This window comes from Schistocerca americana, chromosome 8, assembly GCF_021461395.2.
Source record: "Schistocerca americana isolate TAMUIC-IGC-003095 chromosome 8, iqSchAmer2.1, whole genome shotgun sequence".
NCBI classification, from domain to species: Eukaryota; Metazoa; Arthropoda; class Insecta; order Orthoptera; family Acrididae; genus Schistocerca; species Schistocerca americana.
In genome coordinates, this window is record NC_060126.1 from 201,943,718 (window position 1) to 201,969,068 (window position 25,351).

Consider the following 25,351-nt stretch of genomic DNA (forward strand, 5'->3'; position numbering starts at 1 on the left):
TTATTACAGGAAACTTTAATTGAGAGTCATTCGAAAGTGGTACCATTTTTATCTGATTTTTATTGACGGTCCATTAAATCTTGTTTAGGTGATAGCCATACATCCATCTTTGTTGTTGTTGGTTCTTCTTCTTTTTCTACTACTACTACTACTACTACTGCTACTACTGCTGTTCCTTCAGCATTTCATTTTTCTTATGGTTGGTAATTTAACATTTATTGAGGCAACTTTTCTTGAGCATTCTCTGTAAAGGGGTGCACCATTTGTTCCTTTATCATTTCTTTTAAACTCCAGTTAGCATTCTTTCTCTACATGGCACATTCTCTTTTCTTGTCATTGCTAAAACTGATTTTAGAGTAATGTTTCTTGAGCCTGAATTGTTCTTTGTTGTCTGTGAATACATCCTTCATATTAAACATAAAGGACTCCTGACACCATGCATAAGAGTGCAGAAATTAAATATATACTGCATGAAAGGATGTTAGATTTCTACTTTAGTTGTCTGTTGTCCCTGAGACAACCAATGTACAAGATTGTTATCAGAAAAGTGATACAAGAAGTCTCATTCCTCTGCTTCGACCTTTGAGCTTCATTTTGTAAGTTCAGTGTGACTTGAGTGCAAAAAAATGACAAACTCATGAAATTTTTTATCATAAATTCTTAATCTTGTACTGAACTGTGGATGGAAGCTATCCAGATGCTGTTGGCAATCCAACTTCTACTAAGTACACAATTTGCAATTATGTACATTTAAATGCTGTATGAATGACACTGCACAGTATTACAACTTTTCATTGATTTTCAGTCATACTGTAAGATGGGACAACATAAGGGACATGTTGAGTGTGGGATAAGATTTTGTTTTTGGTAAGAAGACTTAAATGATTAACATTAGGAAGCTGTGAATTAATCCTTTCAGTGGAATAAGGTTTTCAGGACAGTGAAGGGTGGTGAGGTTGAGGTAAAGTCTTGTTTCCTGTACATAACTGTTACTTCAAGAACAAAAATGCTACATTGTAAAAATAGAGGTGTTTTCAGAGTTTGAAATTTACAAGGTAATTACCATTATGCCAAACAAAGAAATTTTGTTTTTTAGAGTGTATTTATGAGTCTCATTTTTTTAACCTCTAATAGGTCTTAAAAAAAAAACAAGTGTATATAAAATGTATTTTATTGCTAAAAGTATGTATACTTACGGGTACTTTTTGGCATAACCACTGTAATGATCGAGGCATTTGTCATACCTGTGGACAAGCTTTCCAATGCACTCTTCATAAAATCTTGCTGCCAATAAATTGAATGAGTGTTGATATTACCTTAATCTTCATCATTAGTTTGGAAGCACAGCCCTCGTAGTAATTATTCTGTTCTGGGAAAAGATGAAACTCACTTGGTGCATTGTCAGGACTGTATGGCTGGCGGGTGATCAAAAATATCCCACTGAAATTGCACAATGACCCATCGGGTTGCACTAGCACTGAGGACGGGTGTTGTTATGGATCAGAACAATTCCAGAAGTCAGTATACCTCTTCATTTGGTTAGACTGGCTCTCTACTTGTTCTTTGATGAGTTTTTGGTGCACTATTCTCTTCTGCTTGCAGGGAACAAATGATGGGTCTTATCTCCATTCACAGTTAATTGGTGTAACATTTTATGAAGAGGGTATTGGAAAGCTTGTCCACAGTTATGACAGATGACTCAGTCGTTGAGTGGATTATATCGAAAAGAAATCATACTGAATGTAGCTTTTAGTAATAAATTATTTTTTGTGTACATTTTTCTTTTATTTATCAATCAATGAAAAATCCAGGATGGAAAGTAACCGTATTATGAGAAGAAAAGTTGCTACTTGCCATATAGCAGAGATGCTGAGTCGCAGATAGGCACAACAAAAAGATTCTCTCAGAATTATAGCTTTTGGCCGTTAAGGTCTTCGTCAACAGTAGACAGACATACATGGGAGCGCGCGCGTGCACACACACACACACACACACACACACACACACACTCTCTCTCTCTCTCTCTCTCTCTCTCTCTCTCTCTCTCTCTCTCTAGCAAATGCAACTCACACACACACGACTGCAGTCTCAGGCAACTGAAACCACTGTGGTTTCAGTTGCCTCAGACTGCAATCATCTACACACACACACACACACACACACACACACACACACACACATACATACATATACATATGTATACACACATGATATGCATTTATGTGCTCAGTATACATGATTTAAATGTACACCCGTCATGGATTAGGCCTTAGGCAGTTCCATCTGGCTGACTGTTACCTGCAAGTTAGTATGAGAAGCAGTCTTCGACTGTGGGACATGTGATCAGCATGTCACCAATCCCTCCACCCGTTATTGCCATTAGACGAATCCTGATGGTGCTGCTGGTTCTTATTCAAATAGCTCCTCATTTGGTCTCACAAGGCTGAGTGGATGTCATTCCAGACATTCTCATCTTGGAAGAGGTCTAACGAGGTATCAGGAATTGAACCCAGGTCCTTCCACACTGAAGGCAACAATGATAACTGTCTGGTTATGGAAGTGGTCCTGCATAATTTTATTTTCTTAGCACCTTCACACTGTTGTTCTCAAGATGAGTAACTCTGGATGTATCTGCATTATTAACTACCATCCTTTGTAACCAAATGATAGTTCTGCATATGAACAGTTAAAGCATCGTTCTTCAGCCTTCTTGTGTTTTTAATTTTGCATTTTGCCAAAAACAGATTTTTAATATAAGGCATTATATACTGGTACAGCTATCTATTCCTTTATACTGTACTTTGAAACTTAATTTCATGGTAATTTTAAGCAATTTTTCTTTAGACCTCTAGAATGTTTGTGAATGTTAAACGGGACACTACTCATCAATACTGGAAAGGTGCCATTATTTTATTAGTGTTAATGACTAGTAGTTCTCCATATTATTCTTCTCAACATTCATCCAAAGAGGTGCTGTTTTGCTACTAGAACGGGCAATGCACCCATTAAGATATGTCTGCTGACTTCATTATGTACCTTCAAGCTGCTAAATGTGACATACTTTGATGCTTGTTGTTGGTGAATAATTTATTTTGTTGTTTCCTTCTGTGTGGAATAGCCAGCACATTCAGATGAGAGTAATATATTTTTTGTTATAAACTTCCATTATGATATATTAAAAGAATGTAAATAAATAAAAACTGTATATTGCCAGAACATCCTTGAAACTCGTCAGTGGGAATCTGTATATTGAAATGTGTGTAAGTATGGAATTACATTGTGCGGAACAAAATTATGCTTTTAGAATTATAGTAGATGGATATTCAATCAATGTTATATCTCAGAAAAGAAACGTGACACAGCATTGCATGTTGTGCACTTACAACTGTCAAAATGATTGTATCAGAATTGTGTAGTTAGGATTCAAGAAATGTACTCATTTGAGGAATCCACCAAAATCCAATTCTCAAAATGGCTTATTTTTTATATAAATGTATCTAACTCAATTCTTTTGACTGGTGCAGAGTTTAAGCTGCATCTTAAGTGTCACCCATTTGCGTGTTTTCATCTGCCCTACTCTCATTCATTCTTTAATCTTGTATTTCTCTGTCGACTGTGTGTAAGAAATGATACAAGTACAAATATCAGATGGAAGTGTGTAATACTCATACATGATTGATACGTTTAAGATGTGGAGCATGTTGGAATGTTAATATTTAATTTTTGTATTAAATTCAGAGTTGTTGATAAAATAATAAATCATCACTTACAGTACACAAGCTTTATCAGCACAATTAAATTTCTGTGCATTCATATGCTGTTATAAAAAACTTGTTGTATTTTTGAAAGAAAGAAAAAAAAAAGAAATGTTGAAATTTCTGAATGATATTCAAATTGTGTAAGTATGAATTATAAACTGTAAAAATGTAAATTACTAAACAGGGTGTACAAACATAAATGTGATGTTAAACACATCTCTAAAATAAAGATAATTATGAAACAAGTGATGGAAATCACTTTATACCAAAATTTTATGGTTGAGTTTCATTTTCAATTTGTATCTACCTCCTTAGTCAAAACTCTAAACACATGCCTGTTCAGTGGCACCCTACATGAAGGTAGCGAGTTTGAATTCTGGGAATGGAAGAAATTTTCACAGCCAGTATATTGGTGGTAAGGGAAGGAGATGGGGTGGCATAAAGTTTCTGACTGTAAGACTTTGCCCCAATGTACTAAATTAAATTCCAAACTACTGCTTAGTACACTGTTGATGCTGATCCACCTGCTGGTTAGGAACATGAAACCCCTTCATGCTATTAGACAGGAGTATGCTTTGTTGGTACCTGGTTTCACTGTCTACATCATACAACACATACATTACACCACCCTACACTCACACTCATTAGAGCCATATATACTCAATAGATAAACTTTAAACACACCTCTCATACTCCACTGGAAGGCAGAAAATGCTTTCCAAGTAGGGGGATGGTTAATCCTGTGGTGTTCCTCAGTTCTCTTTCTTTTCATTTCAACATGTATTTTCTTGATCTGCAGATTAGTTTCATATGTCTGTGTTTCTCCATGTATCAACCTGCCTGGCTTACACACAGTACAATGTATGTTTCCTCCTACCTTCCACTTGTAGTTCTGTTTTCGATGTACGTGCCATGACTTCAGTCACTCAAAATTTGTTAAAAATCTCTTCTACATTTTCCTGAGATTTTTTCCTCAAGCAAGTTTCTGATACCTGTCCCAAACAAAGACTTGTTTCTTAGTGTAAAAATTCATTTAATTTTTGCACAGCCAACAGATTCACATCTTTGTTAGTCTCTCATATTGTAAATATACCAAAGACTGGAATGAGATATTCACTCTGCAGCGGAGTGTGCGCTGATATGAAACTTCCTGGCAGATTAAAACTGTGTGCCCGACCGAGACTCGAACTCGGGACCTTTGCCTTTCGCGGGCAAGTGCTCTACCAACTGAGCTACCGAAGCACGACTCACGGCCGGTACTCACAGCTTTACTTCTGCCAGTACCTCGTCTCCTACCTTCCAAACTTTACAGAAGCTCTCCTGCGAACCTTGCAGAACTAGCACTCCTGAAAGAAAGGATATTGCGGAGACATGGCTTAGCCACAGCCTGGGGGATGTTTCCAGAATGAGATATTCACTCTGCAGCGGAGTGTGCGCTGATATGAAACTTCCTGGCAGATTAAAACTGTGTGCCCGACCGAGACTCGAACTCGGGACCTTTGCCTTTCGCGGGCAAGTGCTCTACCAACTGAGCTACCGAAGCACGACTCACAGCCGGTACTCACAGCTTTACTTCTGCCAGTACCTCGTCTCCTACCTTCCAAACTTTACAGAAGCTCTCCGCTGCAGAGTGAATATCTCATTCTGGAAACATCCCCCAGGCTGTGGCTAAGCCATGTCTCCGCAATATCCTTTCTTTCAGGAGTGCTAGTTCTGCAAGGTTCGCAGGAGAGCTTCTGTAAAGTTTGGAAGGTAGGAGACGAGGTACTGGCAGAAGTAAAGCTGTGAGTACCGGCCGTGAGTCGTGCTTCGGTAGCTCAGTTGGTAGAGCACTTGCCCGCGAAAGGCAAAGGTCCCGAGTTCGAGTCTCGGTCGGGCACACAGTTTTAATCTGCCAGGAAGTTTCATACCAAAGACTGTTGACCAAAATGATTTTATTTTGGTTATTTCGTTTCCCATTAAAGGTGAACAGAAGAACTCTTAATACTATCTGTACATGTTATTTCCCAGCCAGTACTGAAATGGCACATGATCAGAAGACAAAGTATCAGTAGAATATGTGATTTATGAAAGTCTGTGTACACGGATGGGATACAAAAGAAGGGTAAAGTGTTTTCATGGTTTTGTCAGCTGTGAGAAATAAACTTTCACTTGTTTTGGATTCATATTTTATTTTATTAACTTTAGGTTTGTTGTTTTATCAGTATTTAATATTACCTGCCTGATATATTTGTCCACAATATTAGCTGCCCCAGTATTCAGAAATTGTAATTTGTAAATCAGTTCCGGTTGTTATTTTTATTGTTGTTGGGCATTAATGTATTCTTTTTGAATGTGTCTGTGTACTGTTATTTACATTCCTTATTTGCACTGACCTGCTATTTCCATTTTTGCCTATATATTATCTAAACAGGAAAGAAATACTCATTTATCAATGTGGCTTCCTCATCAGAGGAATTTTTGATGGAATTATGTATTCACTGGCAGTAAGTGTGGTAGTCTTAGTGTTAGCCTTAACACATATTGTTAGCAATTAGAAATGGATGAATCTTATGTATTTTTTTTTCATTTTATTGTCCACAGTTAGCTATTTTGTTGCCAGAAATTTGTATAATTTTAATAGATAACAAATGATACTGTCAGAGTTCAAGTAATTGGAAGAGAAAAATCAATCAATTTCTGTAAAGCAGCTATACTCATGGCTGGCATAGAATTAATGAGTATTGTAGCTATTATTTATGGCAGGTAGACTTGCATATGAGTCCACGTACTCACAGTGAACTATAAATTTCATTACAAATATGAACTACTGTAACACCACAAATGCCATTAAGAATCTGGTAGGAAGCAGGAGAGATAATGTTTTAAAAAATGAATAGTTTTTACAAATAATTTGGAGCATAATTTATTTATAATTATATTGATATCTTTGGTTACACTGCAGAGGAAGTCAATATGACTACTGACTAAATAAACAAATCTGTAACTCTGGAGCAATAACTCCTCACATTTGATGAAGGCTAATCAGGTGATCTTAAATTAAATGTGTCACTGGGATTGTGATTTACAGGTAGACCGTTTACATACAATTTCAGAATTACTCATCCCAATCAATTGTTCTCATTCAGTTTTGAGTATATAATCCGAATTTACTCAGATTTGATTTGATTTGATTTGATTTCTTTTCTTTATTAATCCATGTAACAAATTACATTGTGTGGATTACTCCAGTTATGTTAAATCGTCCAATATAAAATAGTATTCATACTTTATATTACTGCCTTCAAAAAGACTCTTGAGATCACAATAGTATGGCAATTATTGACTTGACAATACTGGGGCATTATAATACTAAAACTACACACCAAAACAACTTGAATGTTATGATGTACCAACAGACAGCATCTAGATGTAGAATGTCCTGGTTTGTGTAGTGTCACCTCAGTGCTTTCTAAATTTCACTGCATCTGTAATGCAGAATTTCAGAAAATATGCAAGAGGTAGAAATAGACTCACAGCCTGAATGTTGTAGGTGTGCCCCTAACAAGGCAAATTATACATAAAGGTATTATTAAATACTCTTCTTTCAGTCTGAATGAATTGAACTGAAGGGGAAACTATGGAAAATGAAAACTTTCATTGTCCATTTATGTGGCATTCATAGTAATAATTTTCTGAGAAGTGACAGACAGATCCTTCATAGAGTTTATTACTTTTCTAAGACCTAATGTTCAAAGATAAATGTAGCAACATCATAAGATAAGAACAGAATGTGGCTAGAAGAGAAATGTTCTAAGAGCATGTTAACAACTAAAAAAAATTCAGTTGTACACAGTACCAGAAGTAAAAGTTTTTGCCAAAGGAAAAGTAGAGATGTTGAAATTGCTTGAGAGAAACTGATTAAACTTAAGTAAACCCCTTCAACTCTGAAAATATTTGAATAAATACAAGAAGACTTCAAAATTAAAAATAAGTGTCAAACCACAATTATACTATACCGCGCGCGCACACACACACACACACACACACACACACACACACACACACACACACACACACATCACGAATCTCAGAAATAGATCAATAATATTGACTAACATAAGCCTCTTGTTAATACATGTAGCTGCATCTTTTCACTGGTGTTGCATTTGTGTTCACGAAGATGTGACGTCAGTGCCAATCATCTCTGATCATTTGTGCGCCTTTCTCAGCAACCATGACAATAGGTGCATTAATGTTGCCTGAAGGAACATGTGGCATTATAGAGGCATCTACGACACGCAGATTTTTTATTCCTACTACCCTGAGTTGGGGATCAACGACAGTGTTAGGATCGTAGGGGTCACCCATTTGGCACGTTCCCACCTGGTGGTTCTCAGGGCCTGTGTAGCGTTTCACAGCACAAGCCCAAAAGTCGTCTGATCCTGCCACATATCTTTCACAGCCCTGGGTCAGTTCAGGTGTAAGATTGGCACCCAGCTCTCTCATGGCTGGTGTTCTGACGAATTCAAGCACAAATCTGCAAGAAAACGGAGTCCCATTGAATTTAAAAAATTAATTATGAAAATAGCATGAATTATCAGAACAGCACACAAAAAAATAAATTAACACTTAAAGGCAACCACTTTCTTTTTTAGGTTGCCGTGCACTAATGATGTGCTAATTTGTCACTAATATGATTTGGGGGAAAAGTAAGTACAGAATAAAAAAATATATGGTGGTCTCAAAACACCCTGAGGCTTGAATGACAGAAGGATAAGAACCTATGAATGAAAAAGAAAAGAAAAAAAATATGGAGATTCCTTGTTACACAAGATATCAGTTAAACAGATGATACAGACACATGGTTGAAATAGAACAAAGGAAAGCAAAACTGTTGCTTATGGGTGATATTATCACCAATGTAGTTCAAAGTCAAACTGAAGTTGTTCTGCATCGTCTGGCAGAAATTAGACAAAATAATGTGAACAGACTGATACGAATATGCAGTTTCACAATTTTTTTTCTGTAATGCAAAGACACTGTCCTTTGTTGTCCTCTTTGGAGGTGTTCCGGGTTACTAGTAAGTTAAACTGCAAAGTCAATGAAACATTTGTAGGTTATCATGTTCTTTGTTGACAGTTCCACGACATTCAAAAGTGCCGCTACGTTAGTACGCGAACACGGCGATAGAGGCGCTCCGCAGCTCGGCCGAGCGCGGGAGCGCCACCTGACTATGAACGGCGCCGGCCGCATGTCACGGCACGGCAGTCGAATGACAGATACGGAGTTAGTAACATGTAACCCGCTAGTGTTTCTACTTTTGTATATCCACGCAATTTATTAGTGATTAAAGGTTATAACACTTTTTGGCGACGAGGTCGGATATTTTTTTTCCTGCATTGTGGAATTGTGTGTTCGTGTCGGGGCAGACATGGAACAGCTTATGCAAGCGCTTATTGAACAACAAACACAGCTAACGGCTGCTATTCAGGCGTTGTCGACGTCGCTTACTCATCGTCTGTCTTCCTCTTCTCCGCCTCCGTTCCCTCCTTATGACGAGGCCGCTAAAGACTGGGAGGATTATGAGAAGCGTTTGCGGCAACACTTCTTGGCTTTCGGCGTTGTCGACGCTCCTATGTGTAAGTTGTTATTTCTCTCTTGGATTTCCCCACGGATCTATCAGCTGCTATCTCAGTTAGCCCCTCTGCGGGAACCTGCCTCTCTGTCCTTCCAAGAAATGTGTGACTTATTGTCTAACTATTACCGAAAAAACACCCATGTCGTTGCCGCCCGCGTGGCGTTCTACAGGTGTCGTAAACAGCCCCATCAATCTTACCGGGCTTGGGCGGCGGAACTACACGGTCTCAGTCGGAAATGTCAGTTTGTCACGGACACTCATCATGAGTCTTACGCTGATTCAATGGTTAGGGACGCTATTTTACGGCTTGCTCCTGATAAAGAAGTTCGGCAACGTGCCTTACAATTGCCAAACCCGTCGTTGTCGGAAGTTCTCAGCATCGCTCAATCGTTTGAAGTGTCTCACGCTGCTGGTGCGCAAATAGACGCGTGGTGTGATGTAGGCGCTGTACAGACCACTTTCGACACGGACAATTTGCCTGTTTCACAGGGAAACGACGATGTGGCGGCGGTGCACTCGCGTCAACAACGTCGCGTTGGGCCGCCACGCTCGCAGCGAAAACAGCAACCACAGAAGCAGGTTCGTTCCGCCTTTCCTTCTTGTCCACGTTGTTTCGTACAGCATGACAGAGCCGCGTGTCCAAAACGTTGGGCCACGTGTAATTCATGTAGGAAAAAAGGCCACATTGCTTCTGTGTGTCAGTCCCCTAAAGTTCCTGTCGACGAGGACGAGGCATCGGACATGGATGTTAACTGTGTGCTTTCTCAAACGAATAAGTTGCTTGTTACTGTTCGTGTTCTGGATAAAGACATTCGCATGCAAGTGGACACTGGCTCTGCAGTAACTCTCATTAATTCTCGCACGTATTTGGAGTTGGGCTCCCCTCCCTTGTCTCCAGTTACGCGAAATCTACGAACTTATAATAAGCAGAAAATTCCTATCGTTGGCCAGTTTGATGCTTCCACTGCCTACAAGTCTGTTGTTAGGCCCCTCACGTTTTATGTGGTGGATCATGCGGGCACTGAAAACCTGTTCGGTTATGATGCTTTCCAGTTGTTCGGGTTCTCCATTGATGATGATGTGCACCTCATATCTGAGGACATTCCATATCAACAGCTGGATGGCTTGTGTTCTGAATTCTCGTTCGTGTTCTCTGCTGGTCTGGGTCGTGCCAAGGATTTTGAAGCCCACATTACTCTTAAACCTACGGCTCGCCCTAAGTTTTTCCGGGCACGCCCTATTCCGATGGCGTTGCGTGCACCTGTCAAAGCTGAGATAGACAGGTTAACAGCTTCGGGGATTCTCCTTCCTGTTACCTCCAGCGAATGGGCATCGCCCATCGTGGTGGTTTCTAAACCAAACGGGAGTCTGCGATTGTGTGGTGATTTTAAAGCCACTGTCAACGCTCAAAGCCTCATTGACACTTATCCTCTTCCCCGTCCTGAGGAGTTATTTACCAAGCTCGCTGGGGGCCAGTTCTTTTCCAAACTTGACTTATCGGAGGCGTACCATCAGTTGCCATTGGATGCATCTTCCAAGGAATTTCTCGTCATCAACACTCCTTGTGGGTTGTATCAGTACCAGCGGTTACCATTTGGCGTCGCTAGCGCGCCGGCCATTTTTCAGCGGTTTTTGGAACAGCTCACGGCTTCCGTTCCCGGCTGCATCAACTACCCGGATGACATCGTTGTCACGGGGGCCTCCACTGAGGAGCACCTTCGCAATTTGCGTTCACTGTTTCGGGTTCTGCATTCAGCTGGGTTGAAGTGCAATCTGGACAAGTCACAGTTCTTCCAACCCTCCGTTGTGTATCTTGGTTTCCACTTGTCCCGTGAGGGTATACGTCCTCTACGACAGCACGTTGCGGCCATTACCGCTCTACCCCGGCCGTCTACGGTCAAAGAACTTCAGGCGTTTCTAGGCAAGGTTGCTTATTATCACAAATTCATTCCCTCCGCGGCGGCGGTGGCTCATCCTCTGCATCAGCTGTTACGCAAAAACGTTCCTTTCTGTTGGTCCGCCGAGTGTGAGCAGGCTTTTGTCCGCCTGAAGGCTCATTTGCAGTCGGCGCCTTGTCTTGCCACATTCCGTCCGGGTCAGCACTTGGTTCTGGCGACTGACGCATCACAGTATGGCCTAGGGGCTGTTCTCGCCCATCGGTATGAGGATGGGTCGGAACGACCCATCGCCTACGCTTCCAAGACCCTCAACGATGCCCAACGGCGTTACTCTCAAATAGAAAAGGAGGCGCTCGCTATCATTTATGCTCTAAAAAAGTTCAGCGTTTTTTTGTATGGTTCTAAGTTTCACCTCATCACCGACCACAAGCCGCTGGTCTCTCTGTTCAGCCCCTCAGCGTCGCTTCCGGATAAGGCGGCTCACCACCTGCAGCGTTGGGCCTTATGCTTGTCTCGTTTTCACTATGAGATTCACTATCGCCCCACGGCCCAGCACGCCAACGCTGACGCGTTGTCGCGTTTGCCGATGGGCCCCGGCCCGGTTTTCGATCGAGATGAACTACTCTGTTTCCACATTGATGAGGAAGAACGTCGTGCGGTCGAGGGTTTTCCACTTACAGGTTCGCAGGTCGCGTCGGCTACTGCGCGGGACCCGGTCCTGCGTCAGGTGATCGGTTTTGTTCAGCGGGGTTGGCCGGACAGGACCAAGGGCCGGGCGTCGGATCCCCTTCGAAACTACCATGCCTTGCGCCTTCGTCTGTCTGTTCGTGAGGGTGTTGTTCTTCTGGCCACGGATGGCGCATCTCCACGGGTTGTGGTGCCCGCCTCTCTTCGCAAAGATGTTCTCAAACTATTGCATGAGGGCCATTGGGGGATTTCTCGGACTAAGTCCCTGGCCCGCAGGCACGTTTATTGGCCCGGTATTGATTCGGACATCGCCCACATGGTCGCTGCGTGTGATCAGTGTGTTCAACAACCGACTGCGCCTCGTACTCTGCCCTCTCCGTGGCCTGATCCGGCGCAGCCGTGGGAACGGGTGCACGCTGACTTTGCCGGCCCCTTCCTCGGCACTTATTGGCTACTGTTGATTGACGCCTTCTCGAAGTTTCCGTTTGTTGTTCGATGTCCGTCGCCCACCACTGCGGCGACGACGCTGGCTTTGTCCAAAATCTTTGCGCTAGAAGGTCTTCCATCCACGATTGTCACGGACAATGGCCCTCAGTTCTCTTCGCAGGCCTTCCGTGATTTTTGTACTGGACAAGGGATTCATCATGTTACAGCACCGCCCTTCCATCCGCAATCGAATGGGGAGGTCGAGCGCCTTGTCCGCACTTTCAAAAGCCAAATGAAAAAATTCCTTAGTGATTTTTCCACAGATGACGCTCTGTTGCAATTTCTGAGTTCTTATCGCTTCACGCCTCTGGGTGATCGCAGCCCTGCTGAACTCTTGCATGGCCGCCAACCGCGCACTCTACTGCACCTGCTTCACCCTGTCAGGCCTTGTACTGTGTCCCCTAGTGCGGGAAAATACCCGGTGGGCGCCGACGTGTGGGCACGGGGGTATGGATCTCGCCCTAAATGGATTCCAGGGGTGGTCCAGGCTCTTCGCGGCCGCTGGCTTTGTGAAATACGTACGGACGACGGCATGGTTGTTCGCCATTACGACCAGATGCGCCCGCGAGTGGTGGCCACGCCGGTACCACCGCCCCTTCTTTCGTCTCCACCAGCCCGAGAAGCCAGTCCTGTCGCTGCTGCCGATCTTCCGGGCGTGTTGCTGCCGCCGCCGTCGCTACCGCTTCCGAGTACGCCGGAACCGGCCCCAGTCGCGACGCCGCCTTCTCCGGGACCCATCTCGCTGGAGCACATCCCCAGGTCCACGACACCTATGGATGCTGCTCCGGAGTTTTCACCCATCCTCTCGTCCAGGAGGCACGTTCCACGCGCAAGCTTCCGTCCTGGACATTTTCGACCATACTCTCGTGTTTCTCCGCGGGATCTTCTCGGGGCCTCCCAAGAGGCCATGGATGTCTCCGCACTGTCCGTGTCTCCAAGGAAGTGAGTGTTTTTTTTTTTCAAGGGGGGAAAAGCGTTGACAGTGCCACGACATTCAAAAGTGCCGCTACGTTAGTACGCGAACACGGCGATAGAGGCGCTCCGCAGCTCGGCCGAGCGCGGGAGCGCCACCTGACTATGAACGGCGCCGGCCGCATGTCACGGCACGGCAGTCGAATGACAGATACGGAGTTAGTAACATGTAACCCGCTAGTGTTTCTACTTTTGTATATCTACGCAATTTATTAGTGATTAAAGGTTATAACATTCTTCCCATGAGAATGGTGTGACACTAAATCTTACAACATACAATGACCTATTTTCACCACTGAAAATAGCTGAATATAAGGATAAAGTAATACATCATCTCTGTCCTTAAAAAACACCATATTTTAATATTATTGAGCAGCCTTTATCTATATGGGGAGAACAATTATGCGACAGTTAACACCCTCTCACATTGACCTCTTAGACTGGGTTCATACGATTTGATCTCCAAGGGAATTCTGTATGATGAAGGGGACCATGTACCATATTGGGTAGGTGTTAATATTATTTTGTCCAACCCTGCAGCAAGTCCTTCTCCATGCATTTTATAACATCTGTTGCAGAGTAACAGATTACATGGTATTTAATATAAAACTATATAAACAAACATGATAAATGTTTCAGGTACATACCTGACGCCCTCAATCAGCACCTTGACATCAAACGTATCTCTGAAGTACTGGGCAAATATGCGTGGTGGCTGGAACGGGTCCTTGCTGCGTAGTTCTAAGTAACCACGACTCTCTGGCCGAAGCAGTGTGGGCACAATGTCTATGTATGCTGGAGGTGAGGAGCTGCTCACTACAGAAGAACCATTAGCCTGCTCACCAGCGAAGAATATCTGCACATCTGGCAGACTCGCGGGCATCTGAGGTGCGTACTTGGTTCGGATGAAGCCTGTCAGCTGCAAGCAAACCATCCATTCAGTCATACACACATTAAGCTTGTGGCTGAAAGTCTTACCATTTGGAAATTAATCTTTTCTGTACCAATCCATTCTCACTCTGCTCATAAACTCATCATTCTTCACGTTTTTTGTATCAGAAGGATTAGAGGTAATTTGTTAGTATACTACTTCAAAGAAAGCAACAAACCTGTGACATTCCTGTGGAGGTTATTGGTCCTACTCTCTTCTTCACATATTCATGAAGTGTTCCATTGGTCAGCAGTGCTTCCTGCTTCCAGTTGTTCAGCTGGACCCTCATCTTGTATGAAACATGATTCTGGAGACGTCTTCCAACACCAGGCAAGTGATGGATGACAGGTATCCCTAAAGAAATGAGTCAGATATTTAGTGATTCCATTCCTTGAACAACAGTGCTGAATTTTCAGTGAAATTTGCATGTGATTGGGCTGACTCAAGCCAAGCCATTAAATCATGTAAAGATACACAATAGCCACAGCATGTTACAAGGTTTATTTATCTGTCTCCTGAGGACAATGTAATTGAAGCAGAATAGACTGCGGGAAACGTTTCAGGCCTGATTCTTTTGGTTCTACATGGATTTGTTTTCATTTAAAAATCCTTGACCTAAGAAAATAAGTCTAAATAGTACAAGGAAAATTTTAGTAATCACACCTGGAAAACCTAAGGATTTCCATTCAGAGATTTCAGTCTGTAAATGTCTTGAAGGAAATCTTTCAGGGACGGGGAATGTGTCAAGTTATATGTTAACAGGCAGAAGCATTCAGTACAGGCTTCTATTTTGAAGTATACTAACAACAATTTATGATTAATGCTAACATGTAAATGACAGTTTGAGAAGGAGTTACTCAGTGTTTGATTTTTCAAATTATATACATAGACATGCACACAATTGTTTTATTATTAGGGCCAGTTGTTGTATGTTTATGGTGATTTTTTACTACACTATTGTTGTGTGTCCTGTTACTGAATCAAATGATTTAGATTATGTACATTACGTGACTAATGAACCACAATTTAGATAATGTATGTTTACAGTGGAACTGGACTCCAGTGCACTTTACTATTAAGATGTGACAGTTCCTCAACGAACAAAGATGTGGCTACTGCATTGGGCATGCTTCAGCAACACCTCCAGCCTCACTGAAAGGTACAGCATGAAGCCTAGACCTTACCACACCAGACAGATTATTATGGGGAATAATCAAGTCCACATTGCTCAGTTTCAGTCCAAGACTAATGAATAATTGCACAATGGAGTTGAAGAAGACTTGTGAAACTAAGTCATAAGTCCTGAGATGTTACGTAAGATGTCAAGGAAGACATAGAAACACTTAGATCTCTGCATAACACATAATGGTGCAAATACCAATTCCCTGGATACCTAGATTTTATAAGTAAATACTCCAATATACAGTACAATACACCAGGGGACTTCTCATACATGTCGTCCGTGACACTCTGAATACTACAGTTCATTATGGATCAGCAGCTACCATTTTCAATGCCATTGATGTTAGATGTAATTACCTATGCGAGTTTATGATTACTTTTAAAAATCTGCAATAAACCCTATTAAAACTTCCCATCCTGTCATTTAATGCAACAGTATTGTGCTTGTGTTGTTCATGATGAGACAGGAACGTGAGACTAATAAACAGTGAATGTAGCCCGTTGCTGAATAACGACTTAATAGGTGAACTCAGTGGACAGACTACCATGAAACTTGAGATTCCTGTGGGGATGTTTGTAATTTAATCCAAAGTTTTATCACAGAGACTGGTGATAAGAAATGAGATAAACTCTCTTCTCCTTTCCTAGCTTGCCAAATAGTGGGGACGAAAATTTTTTTGCTACGAGCATCTGAAACCGCTACCTTTGGATCAAGCACTGCCACTCTAATGTACTTTTTTAATCCAACAGGAATACTGAGTGTCACGCTTAGCAAATGGAAAGCACGGCCGATTCCAGGACGAAGTCACTCATGACCATAAGTTTCACTGCAGAGTTACGTCACTGTTAGCTGTGATTTTGTACCACACCTTGTTTACATACCGACTTTCTGCAGATGCTCCTTAGGACCGATTCCAGACAGGAGGAGGATCTGCGGCGATGCGACAGTTCCAGCGCTGAGGATGACTTCTTTGGCGGCCATGAGTCGTCGTGTCTTGCCCTTTCGCACATACTCCACGCCTGTGGCCCGCTTTGACTGTGGGTCTACCAGCACACGGGTCACCTGTAACAGATAAAAACATCCCACTCTGGCTGCTCACTTTCGTCCTTCTATTTCAGTAATGTCAACAACATGACACACAGAGTATTAACGTATTTTTAATCAGAATTTGGATTGGAGGCATTGAAACATCACATAAGAGACAAGTAATGATTTACTTGAATAAATACAGCAATCAACCATTCTGAAAGTAGCATTGTGTGCCAAGAACGCGTTTTGGGCTTCATTCATCTTCAGCTGGCATAAATTATTTAGGTCACGTCAGTATAACATTTTTGACAGCTGCATTTTGAACACTGCAGCTGCCCTATGGAAGCTACTCTCCTGACAAAAGTAGAGAAGCACCCAGAAGGAGATGGAAAATGAAACGAAACTTACCAGTTAAGAGGGTATGTCACGTTATTTCAGTGATTATAAAATTGCGTCAAGTTTACAAAGAACTTGGCAGTATGGGCCCACTTATTAGTATGACTTTGCGTCCACTCTGGCTTGGATGCCTGCACTGATTCGTGTGGGAAGAATGTCATAAGGCCGTTGTATCTTCTCCTGAGACAAGCTGGCCCACAACTATATAAACTGGTGCTTGATATCCTGGATACTGGCACTGTGATCGAGTTAATGAACAGGCTGGTCCCACAGTATTCAATAGGGGACAGATGTGGGGATTCTGCTACCCATAGGAGTACCTCAGCGCCACGGAGACAGTGCGTAGATAGATACATGTGTCTTGCGTGGACGAGCATTGTCCTGTTGAAAAATGGCACCACGATACTGTCACATGAGAGGTAACGTGAGGACGCAGGATATCCGTGACATAATGCTGTGCAGTCAGTTTCCTTAATCACTGTCAGCCATGATGTGAAATGGCTCCCCACTCTGTGACAGCAGATGTAACACTGATGTGTCGTTCCAAAACATTGGGAGAGTGGGTCCTCTTAACAGGTCGTCGTCATACTTCAGGACAATGGTCATCTGGGGTATTGCAGAACTACGGTTCATCGCTGAACACAGTATGACGCCATTCGTCAACAGTCCACGCTTTCCAGTCACTGCACCACTCCAGACGCAGCTATTTGTGTTGAGGTGTTAACGGCAGTCTGCACATGGGATGGTAATTCCCCTATCTGGCTGTTGCTACACTCCAACCAATGATGCGGGATGACACAAAATGATGCAGGGAATCCATAACTTCTTCTTGGATGGCAGGTGCAGATGTGAAGGAGTTATAATTTGTTTGGTGCACAATGCAGTGCTCTTTCCCTGTGGTGAGCAGACTTGGACAACCGGATGCATGAAGTCGATTATGTCTGGCATCACATTCCCAAGCAGTTGAACATCGAGCCACTATTACATCTGAATTCCCCAGAAATCTCGATATTGCACAATTCGCCCTGCTGGCCAAATGGAGATCCACAATGTTACTGCTTGGAAAGCCCGTCAGGTACTGATAATGCTGTCTGACACGCGTGCATGGCATTTCCATACCCTTCACATTGCTCACTCAGTAGCCGATGCCGTTCAGGCTCCTTGTATACCCTACCAGGACTGGTAACAGCACCAAACACGAACGACATTAATGCACTCTGGTGACGTGTACCTGTGACAGGGAATTGCAATGCTAATGATTTACATATGTATCGATGGTGTGTATGTGTACGAAGTTGCATTGACTTCCTACAATGTCTGCTAAACTTTGTCAGGGAGTGCAACAATTCGTGTAGCTACCAGATTTCTGTATTTGCGTTTGATCAATAGTTAGGTGGACTTACTCTTGTTCTATAATTTGTGGTCCTTTATCCACCTTCGATTCATCAGTGCTTTATGAACGTAAAAATTTTTGAGGAATCTGTATTGAGCTGTGAAATCAACCACTGCTCAAGCACATCCAGCTAACTTTGTTGAAACACTAACGTCACTGCAGAAAATGTATGTACCGAGACCGTGACGTGCATCATAGCACGTAACATACAGGTCTCATGAGTTCAAACGACTGTCCCCGGGCAGGGAACGAGTTATTATTTCAAATGAGTTACTTCTTAACTACGCTTTTAACTACGTGCAATCTCTCGATAACATATGGGAAAGATAAGACCTTCAGTGGTTACCTTTGCACTGACATATTGATTGTCTGCGGGATCTGGACAGAACCGAGTGTTCGCGATGTATGTCGGGCAAGGCAACTAATGTGCCGTCACAAGTTCATTGCGGGGCCCATATTTCTAATGGGCTCCAAGAAAAATAACCCATACAATTGTTGTGGTGAACACGTTAAAGGCCGTTTTTCATGAGCGACTTTCTGTTCAAAATCGAGTACTTGCTGTGGGAGCACGTGATCTGACGTAATGCGTGGAAAGCTTCCTTTAGACGCTTCCAACAGGTGGGAACCTAGTGAATGAGCACAAGCTTTGCATTTATTTTAGTTAAAAAGTAACAGACAATAACTTTCCTTGAAAGAATACAAGTAAAAATGTGTGTCCAGTCTGCTGATTAAAATTTAAAATACATAAGGGACCCTATCATTCTTCCATTATAGCTGTGCTTACATTTCTGGCGTGTCACTCTTATTTTAGAAGTTTTTGGCGTACTAACTGCATGAATAAATGACAGCCATTTTCCTATGATCAAACTATCTGTCCTCTAACAAACTGTGTAGTAGATTTTTTTTCTAGTAGATTATCCGGCAGGATGTACAGATATTCACATTTCATTAATAATACTTTATTGACATCATCTTACTTACATAAACAGTAATAAAATCTTAGAAGTACTTTGCATTTGTCACTGCAGACATTGGGAACAATCTGAGATACGGCAGCCATCAAATGCCACAAAATTCGTCGGTTGCTTCATGTTACATTGGACGTCGGTCGTTTAGTGTTCGACTTTTAAATTTCTCCCTCAACTGTACTGAGAAACTAGCGTAACTGCCAGCCAAGAAATGTGCAAGGTTCTAGTACAATGCCAGGGTAGTGTTAAGTGCACTACCTCCAACCGCTTCACACTTGCGTACAAATTCAAATACCTATAAATTGGCCTACATTCTTCTTTTGCCACGCAGTTTTGTTTATTTTGGGAAAATCAGTGTGCTCACCATGCAAACCAATCGTATCTGAATACCACAGCTTTGCATTATTGTTGTATTGACTGAAGACCGTGTCTACAGGTTATCAGTGCGAAAGAACAAGAGCAGCATTCCTAGGTCAAGCACGTTCTCTCGTATTTTCTTCGGCGGAAACGATTGTTCATAGGTGCGCACTCCCGTGCGAGCGGGAGGAAACGCTGGCCACTGGCGAATTTGTCTGTGAATGCTCGTTCGCTTCCATTCGCTTCGGTGTAAACTTTCCGGTTGGCTGCGTTTGGGCAACAATCGTAACTGTGAACTTTCTTTCACACACTCTGTAGTTATTATCTAAGAGGTGACGTGCAGCATTGGAGCTGCCGCAGTTGACGGTCTGAGCATCACAGAACACCAAAATGGAAGTGCAAGGCCCATATTAGAACTACCATACGGGAATACAGAACGGTAGTAGTGCTCCTAATAGCTTGGCAGGGAACTTCGATCACGGGAAAATGTTCGCAAATATCCGCGTTTCCGCTTTACGAAATACGAGTGTTAGATGATAATATTTAAAATATTATAAAAAAATAACATCAAGGAAAAAGCAAGGATAGCGTTTCTGAAGAAGAGAAATTTGTTAACATCGAGTATAGATTTAAGTGTCTGGAAGTCGTATCTGAAAGTATTTGTATGGAGTGTAGCCATGTATGAAAGTGAAACGTGGACGATAAATAGTTTGGACAAGAAGAGAATAGAAGCTTTCGAAATGTGGTGCTACAGAAGAGTGCTGAAGATTAGATGGGTAAATCACATAACTAATGACGAGGTATTGAATAGAGTTGGGGAGAAGAGGAGTTCGTGGCACAACTTGGGATCGGTTGGTGGGACATATTCTAAGGTATCAAGGGATCACCAATTTAGCATTGGAGGGTAGCGTGGAGGGTAAAAATCGTAGAGGGAGGCCAAGAGATGAATACACTAAACGGATTCAGAAGGATGTAGGTTGCAGTAGGTACTGGGAGATGAAGAAGCTTCACAGGATAGAGTAGCATGGAGAGCTACATCAAACCAGTCTCAGGACTGAAGACCACAACAACATAAAAAAATGTTTTTTACCACGTAGAGAAGACGCTGAGTCACAGAAAGGCAAACGAAAAGACTGCTGTATATTTAAGCTTTCGGCCAAAAAGAGCTTCACACACACACACACACACACACACACACACACACACACACACGCACACACACACACACACACACACACACACACAAGCACAAGCCCAATGCAAACACATGACCACTGTGAAGTTTCAGTCGGCAGTAAAGTCATGTAACATGGTGGTCACCCTTTGACTGTAAAATTACTTATCTGTAAAACCCAATAATGCAATTTCGACCATGTGGCCATTTCCAGGCGGACATAATTGCGCTTTAAAGCAGTTGTAAAAGCCTGAAAATCATCTGACATGACACAGAAGCTGGTTTTATCGCATTGTGCACCTGAATACGACTTCTTATGTGTATCGCACTCTTTCAATTGCACTGTAAGTGTGCTTAATTTACGCTCGCATCCGTAATACTGGGTGAGGTAAATAATTCGATATTTGCTTTTGCTTCATGTACAACAGAAGATGGTGTTGTTGCACGATGTTCTGTGTACTCAAGTATAGTAGAAATATCCGTGTGTGAACTGCTTGATTTAAATGCATTTTAAGCATATTACTCGTATTCCACTTTATAATTGTTCGCATCCATTTTTCGTACTTTCTTGCGTTCAGTGGAGAATTCCAAAATTTTACTGAAGTGGGAGCATTATTCTAGTACCATACATTGACTTCTGCTAATCTGTGTTGTGTCTATTACCCACTAATAACGTGTCAACACGTTTGCGTAACTATTGTTCCATTTTTAGTATTTGCGAGGACGAATGTTCTAGTCACTACATCCATACTCTGCAAACCACTATGAATTGCATGACACTCAGTGGCAAGAAATAACATCAAGGAAACACAGTTACACACTCATTCCATGACTAGATGTAAGTTCAGTATAATTTCTGCCAAAAGCTGCCAACGTCGAGTTCTCCCTTAAATGCGAGAAAGTACGAAAAATGTATGTGAACGAAAATAAAGTAGATTACGAGCAATATGCTTTCAATACATTTAAATCGAGCAGTTTGCACATTGGTTCGTAGGCAGGAACGAATGTCCACAAAACACTATGCGATGAAACCAGCTTCTATTTTATATGAAACAAAACAAATATGGAATCATTTACTTCATCCAATGTTACGGATGCTTGGAAAAACCAAGCAGAATAGGAGCAACATATTCACAATGCAATTCAAAGAGTGCAGTATACACATGAACTCGTAATCAGCAACATCTACGTGGATACTCTGAAAAATCACATTTAAGTGCCTGGCAGAGGGTTCATCGAACCACTTTCTCAATTTTCTTTTGTTCCAATTTCGTGTAGCGCGCGGAAAGGACGATCACCTATTATCTTTCCGTACGAGCTCTGATTTCCCTTATTTTCTCATGGTGATCGTCTCTCCCTATGTAGGTCGGCGTCAGCAAAATATTTTCGCGTTCGGAGGAGAAAGTTGGTGATTGGAATTTCGTGAGAAGATTTCTCCGCAATGAAAAACGCCTTTGTTTTAACGATGTCAATCCCAAATCCTATATCATTTCAGTTACACTCCTTCCCCGATTTCGCGATAATACAAAACGTGCTGCTCTTCTTTGAACTTTTTCAATATAGTCCGTCAATCCTATCTGGTAAGGATTCCACATTACGCAGCCGTATTCTAGAAGAGGATAGACAAGCGTAGTGCTGGCAGTCTGCTTAGTAGATCTGTTAGATTTTCTAAGAGTCCTGCCAATAAAACGCAATCTTTGGTTAGCCTTCCCTACAATATTTTCTGTGTGTTCCTTCCAATTTAAGTTGTTTGTAATTGTAACTCCTAGGTATTTAGTGGAATTTACGGCCTTTAGATTTGACTGATTTATCGTGAAATTGGAGTTTACCGGATTCCTTTTAGCCTTCATGTGGATGGCCTCACATTTTTCGTTGTTTAGGGTTAATTGCCAATTTTTGTACCATACAGATATCGTTTCTAAATCGTTTTGCAATTTGTTTTGATCTTCTGATGACTACTAGTCGATAAACGACAGCGACATCTGCAAACATAAGACGGCTGGCCAGATTGTCTCCCAAATCGCTTATATAGGTAAGGAATAGCAAAGGGCCTATAACACTACCTTGGGGAACGCCAGAAGTCACTTCTGTTTTACTCGATGACTTTCCGTCAATTACTACGAACTGTGACCTCTCTGAAAGAAATCACAAATCCAGTCACATAACTGAGACGATATTCCATAACACGCAATTTCACTACAGGCAGCTTGTGTGGTACAGTGCAAAAGCCTTCCAAAAATCCAGAAATACGGAATCAGTTTGAAATCCCTTGTCAATAGCGCTCAACACTTCATACGAGTAAAGAGCTAGTTGTGTTTCACAAGAACGATGTTCTCTAAATCCGCGTTGATTGTGCGCCAGTAGACCGTTTCTTCGAGGGAATTGATAATGTTCGAAGACACTATTTGTTCCAAAATCCTGCTGCGTATCGACGTTAATGATATGGGCCTGTAATTTAGTGAATTACTCCTACTACCTTTCTTGAATATTGGTGTGACCTGTACTACTTTCCAGTCTTTGGGCACGGATCTTTTGTCAAGCGAACCGTTGTATGTGATTGTTAAGTAGGGAGCTAACCGTTGTATGTGATTGTTAAGTAGGGAGCTAATGCTTCAACATTCTCTGAAAGGAATCTAATTGGTATACAGTCTGGACCGGAAGACTCGTTTTTATTAAGTGATTTAAGTTGCTTCAGTATTCCAAGGATATTTACTTCCACGTTACTAACGTTGGCGGCTGTGCTTTATTCGAAGTCTGGAATATTTACTACGTCTTCTTTTGTGAAGGCAGCCCTGTTTTCGATAGTATCTCCATTGCTGTCGCGCAGAGAAAGCAATGATTGTGTCTTGCCTCTAGCATCTCTTTGGATTTGCTGTCAGGTTTCGAGACAAAGTTTCGTTGTGGAAACCATTATAGGCATCTCGCATTGAAGTCTGCGCTAAATTTCGAGCTTCCGTAAAAGATCGTCACTCTTGCTTTGTTTTGGAGGAAACCGAAACAAATATGGAATACTTTAATCGCCAAGGAAATTCTGGTCTTACGTAAAATCGGTAAGCGGGTCGAAGGCTACCATCCAGTCACTCACTGATCAGTCTGGCCTGGCAACGGAAGACAGCAAAACGAAAACTGAAATTTTAAATTTAGCGTTTGAGAAATCTTTCACGCAGGCGGATCGTACAAACATACCGCCGTTTGAGTCTCGTACAGATTCCCGTATGGAGGACATAGTGATAGACATCCCTGGGGTCGTGAAGCAGCTGAATGGGTTGAAAATAAATAAATCGCCAGGTCCTGACGGGATTCCAATTCGGTTTTACAGAGAGTACTCTACTGTATTGGCTCCTTACTTAGCTTGCATTTATCGCGAATCTCTTGCCCAACGTAAAGTCCCGAGCGACTGGAAAAAAGCGCAGGTGACGCCTGTATATAAGAAGGGTAGAAGGACGGATCCTCAAAATTATAGATCAATATCCTTAACATCGGTTTGTTGCAGGATTCTCGAACATATTCTCAGTTCGAATATAATGAATTTCCTTGAGACAGAGAAGTTGCTGTCCATGCATCAGCACGGCTTTAGAAAGCATCGCTCCTGCGAAAGGCAACTCGCCCTTTTTTCACATGATATCTTGCGAACGATGGATGAAGGGTATAAGACGGATGCCATATTCCTTGACTTCCGGAAAGCGTTTGACTCGGTGCCCCACTGCAGACTCCTAACTAAGGTACGAGCATATGGGATTGGTTCCCAAATATGTGGCTCGAAGACTTCTTAAGTAGTAGAACCCAGTATGTTGTCTTCGATAGTGAGTGTTCATCGGAGGTGAGGGTATCATCTGGAGTGCCCCAGGAAAGTGTGGTAGGTCCGCTGTTGGTTTCTATCTACATAAATGATCTTTTGGATAAGGTGGATAGCAATGTGCGGCTGTTTGATGATGACGGTGTGGTGTACGGGAAGGTGTTGTCGTTGAGTGACTGTAGGAGGATACAAGACGACTTGGACAGGATTTGTGATTGGTGTAAAGAATGGCAGCTAACTCTAAATGTAGATAAATATAAATTAATGCAGATGAATAGGAAAAAGTATCCCGTAATGTTTGAATACTCCATTAGTAGTGTAGCGCTTGACATAGTGACGTCGATTAAATATTTGGGCGTAACATTGCAGAGCGATATGAAGTGGGACAAGCATGTAATGGCAGTTGTGGGGAAGGCAGATAGTCGTCTTCGGTTCATTGGTAGAGTTTTGGGAAGATGTGGTTCATCTGTAAAGGAGACCGCTTATAAAACACTAATACGACCTATTCTTGAGTGCTGCTCGAGCCTTTGGGATCCCCATGAGGTCGGATTGAGGGAGGACATAGAAGCAATTCAGAGGTGGGTTGCTAGATTTGTTACTGGTAGGTTTGATCATCACGCGAGTGTTACGGAAATGCTTCAGGAACTCGGGTGGGAGTCTCTAGAGGAAAGGAGGCGTTCTTTTCGTGAATCGCTACTGAGGA

At 42.2% G+C, this 25,351-nt stretch overlaps 1 protein-coding gene across 1 annotated transcript in view; it reads right to left on the bottom strand.

Annotated features, from left to right (window-relative positions):
• Positions 1-6,659: 6,659 nt before the first annotated feature.
• Positions 6,660-25,351, bottom strand: part of LOC124544798 (glucose dehydrogenase [FAD, quinone]-like) — a 48,358-nt gene continuing 29,666 nt past the window's right edge. Inside the window, exons 6-9 of the mRNA XM_047123479.1 lie at positions 16,417-16,597; positions 14,531-14,706; positions 14,069-14,340; positions 6,660-8,277 (exon numbers count right to left, since the gene is read on the bottom strand). Coding sequence (XP_046979435.1) covers positions 7,929-8,277; positions 14,069-14,340; positions 14,531-14,706; positions 16,417-16,597 — 978 coding nt within the window. The 3' untranslated portion in view covers positions 6,660-7,928. The remainder of the gene's footprint in view (positions 8,278-14,068; positions 14,341-14,530; positions 14,707-16,416; positions 16,598-25,351) is intronic.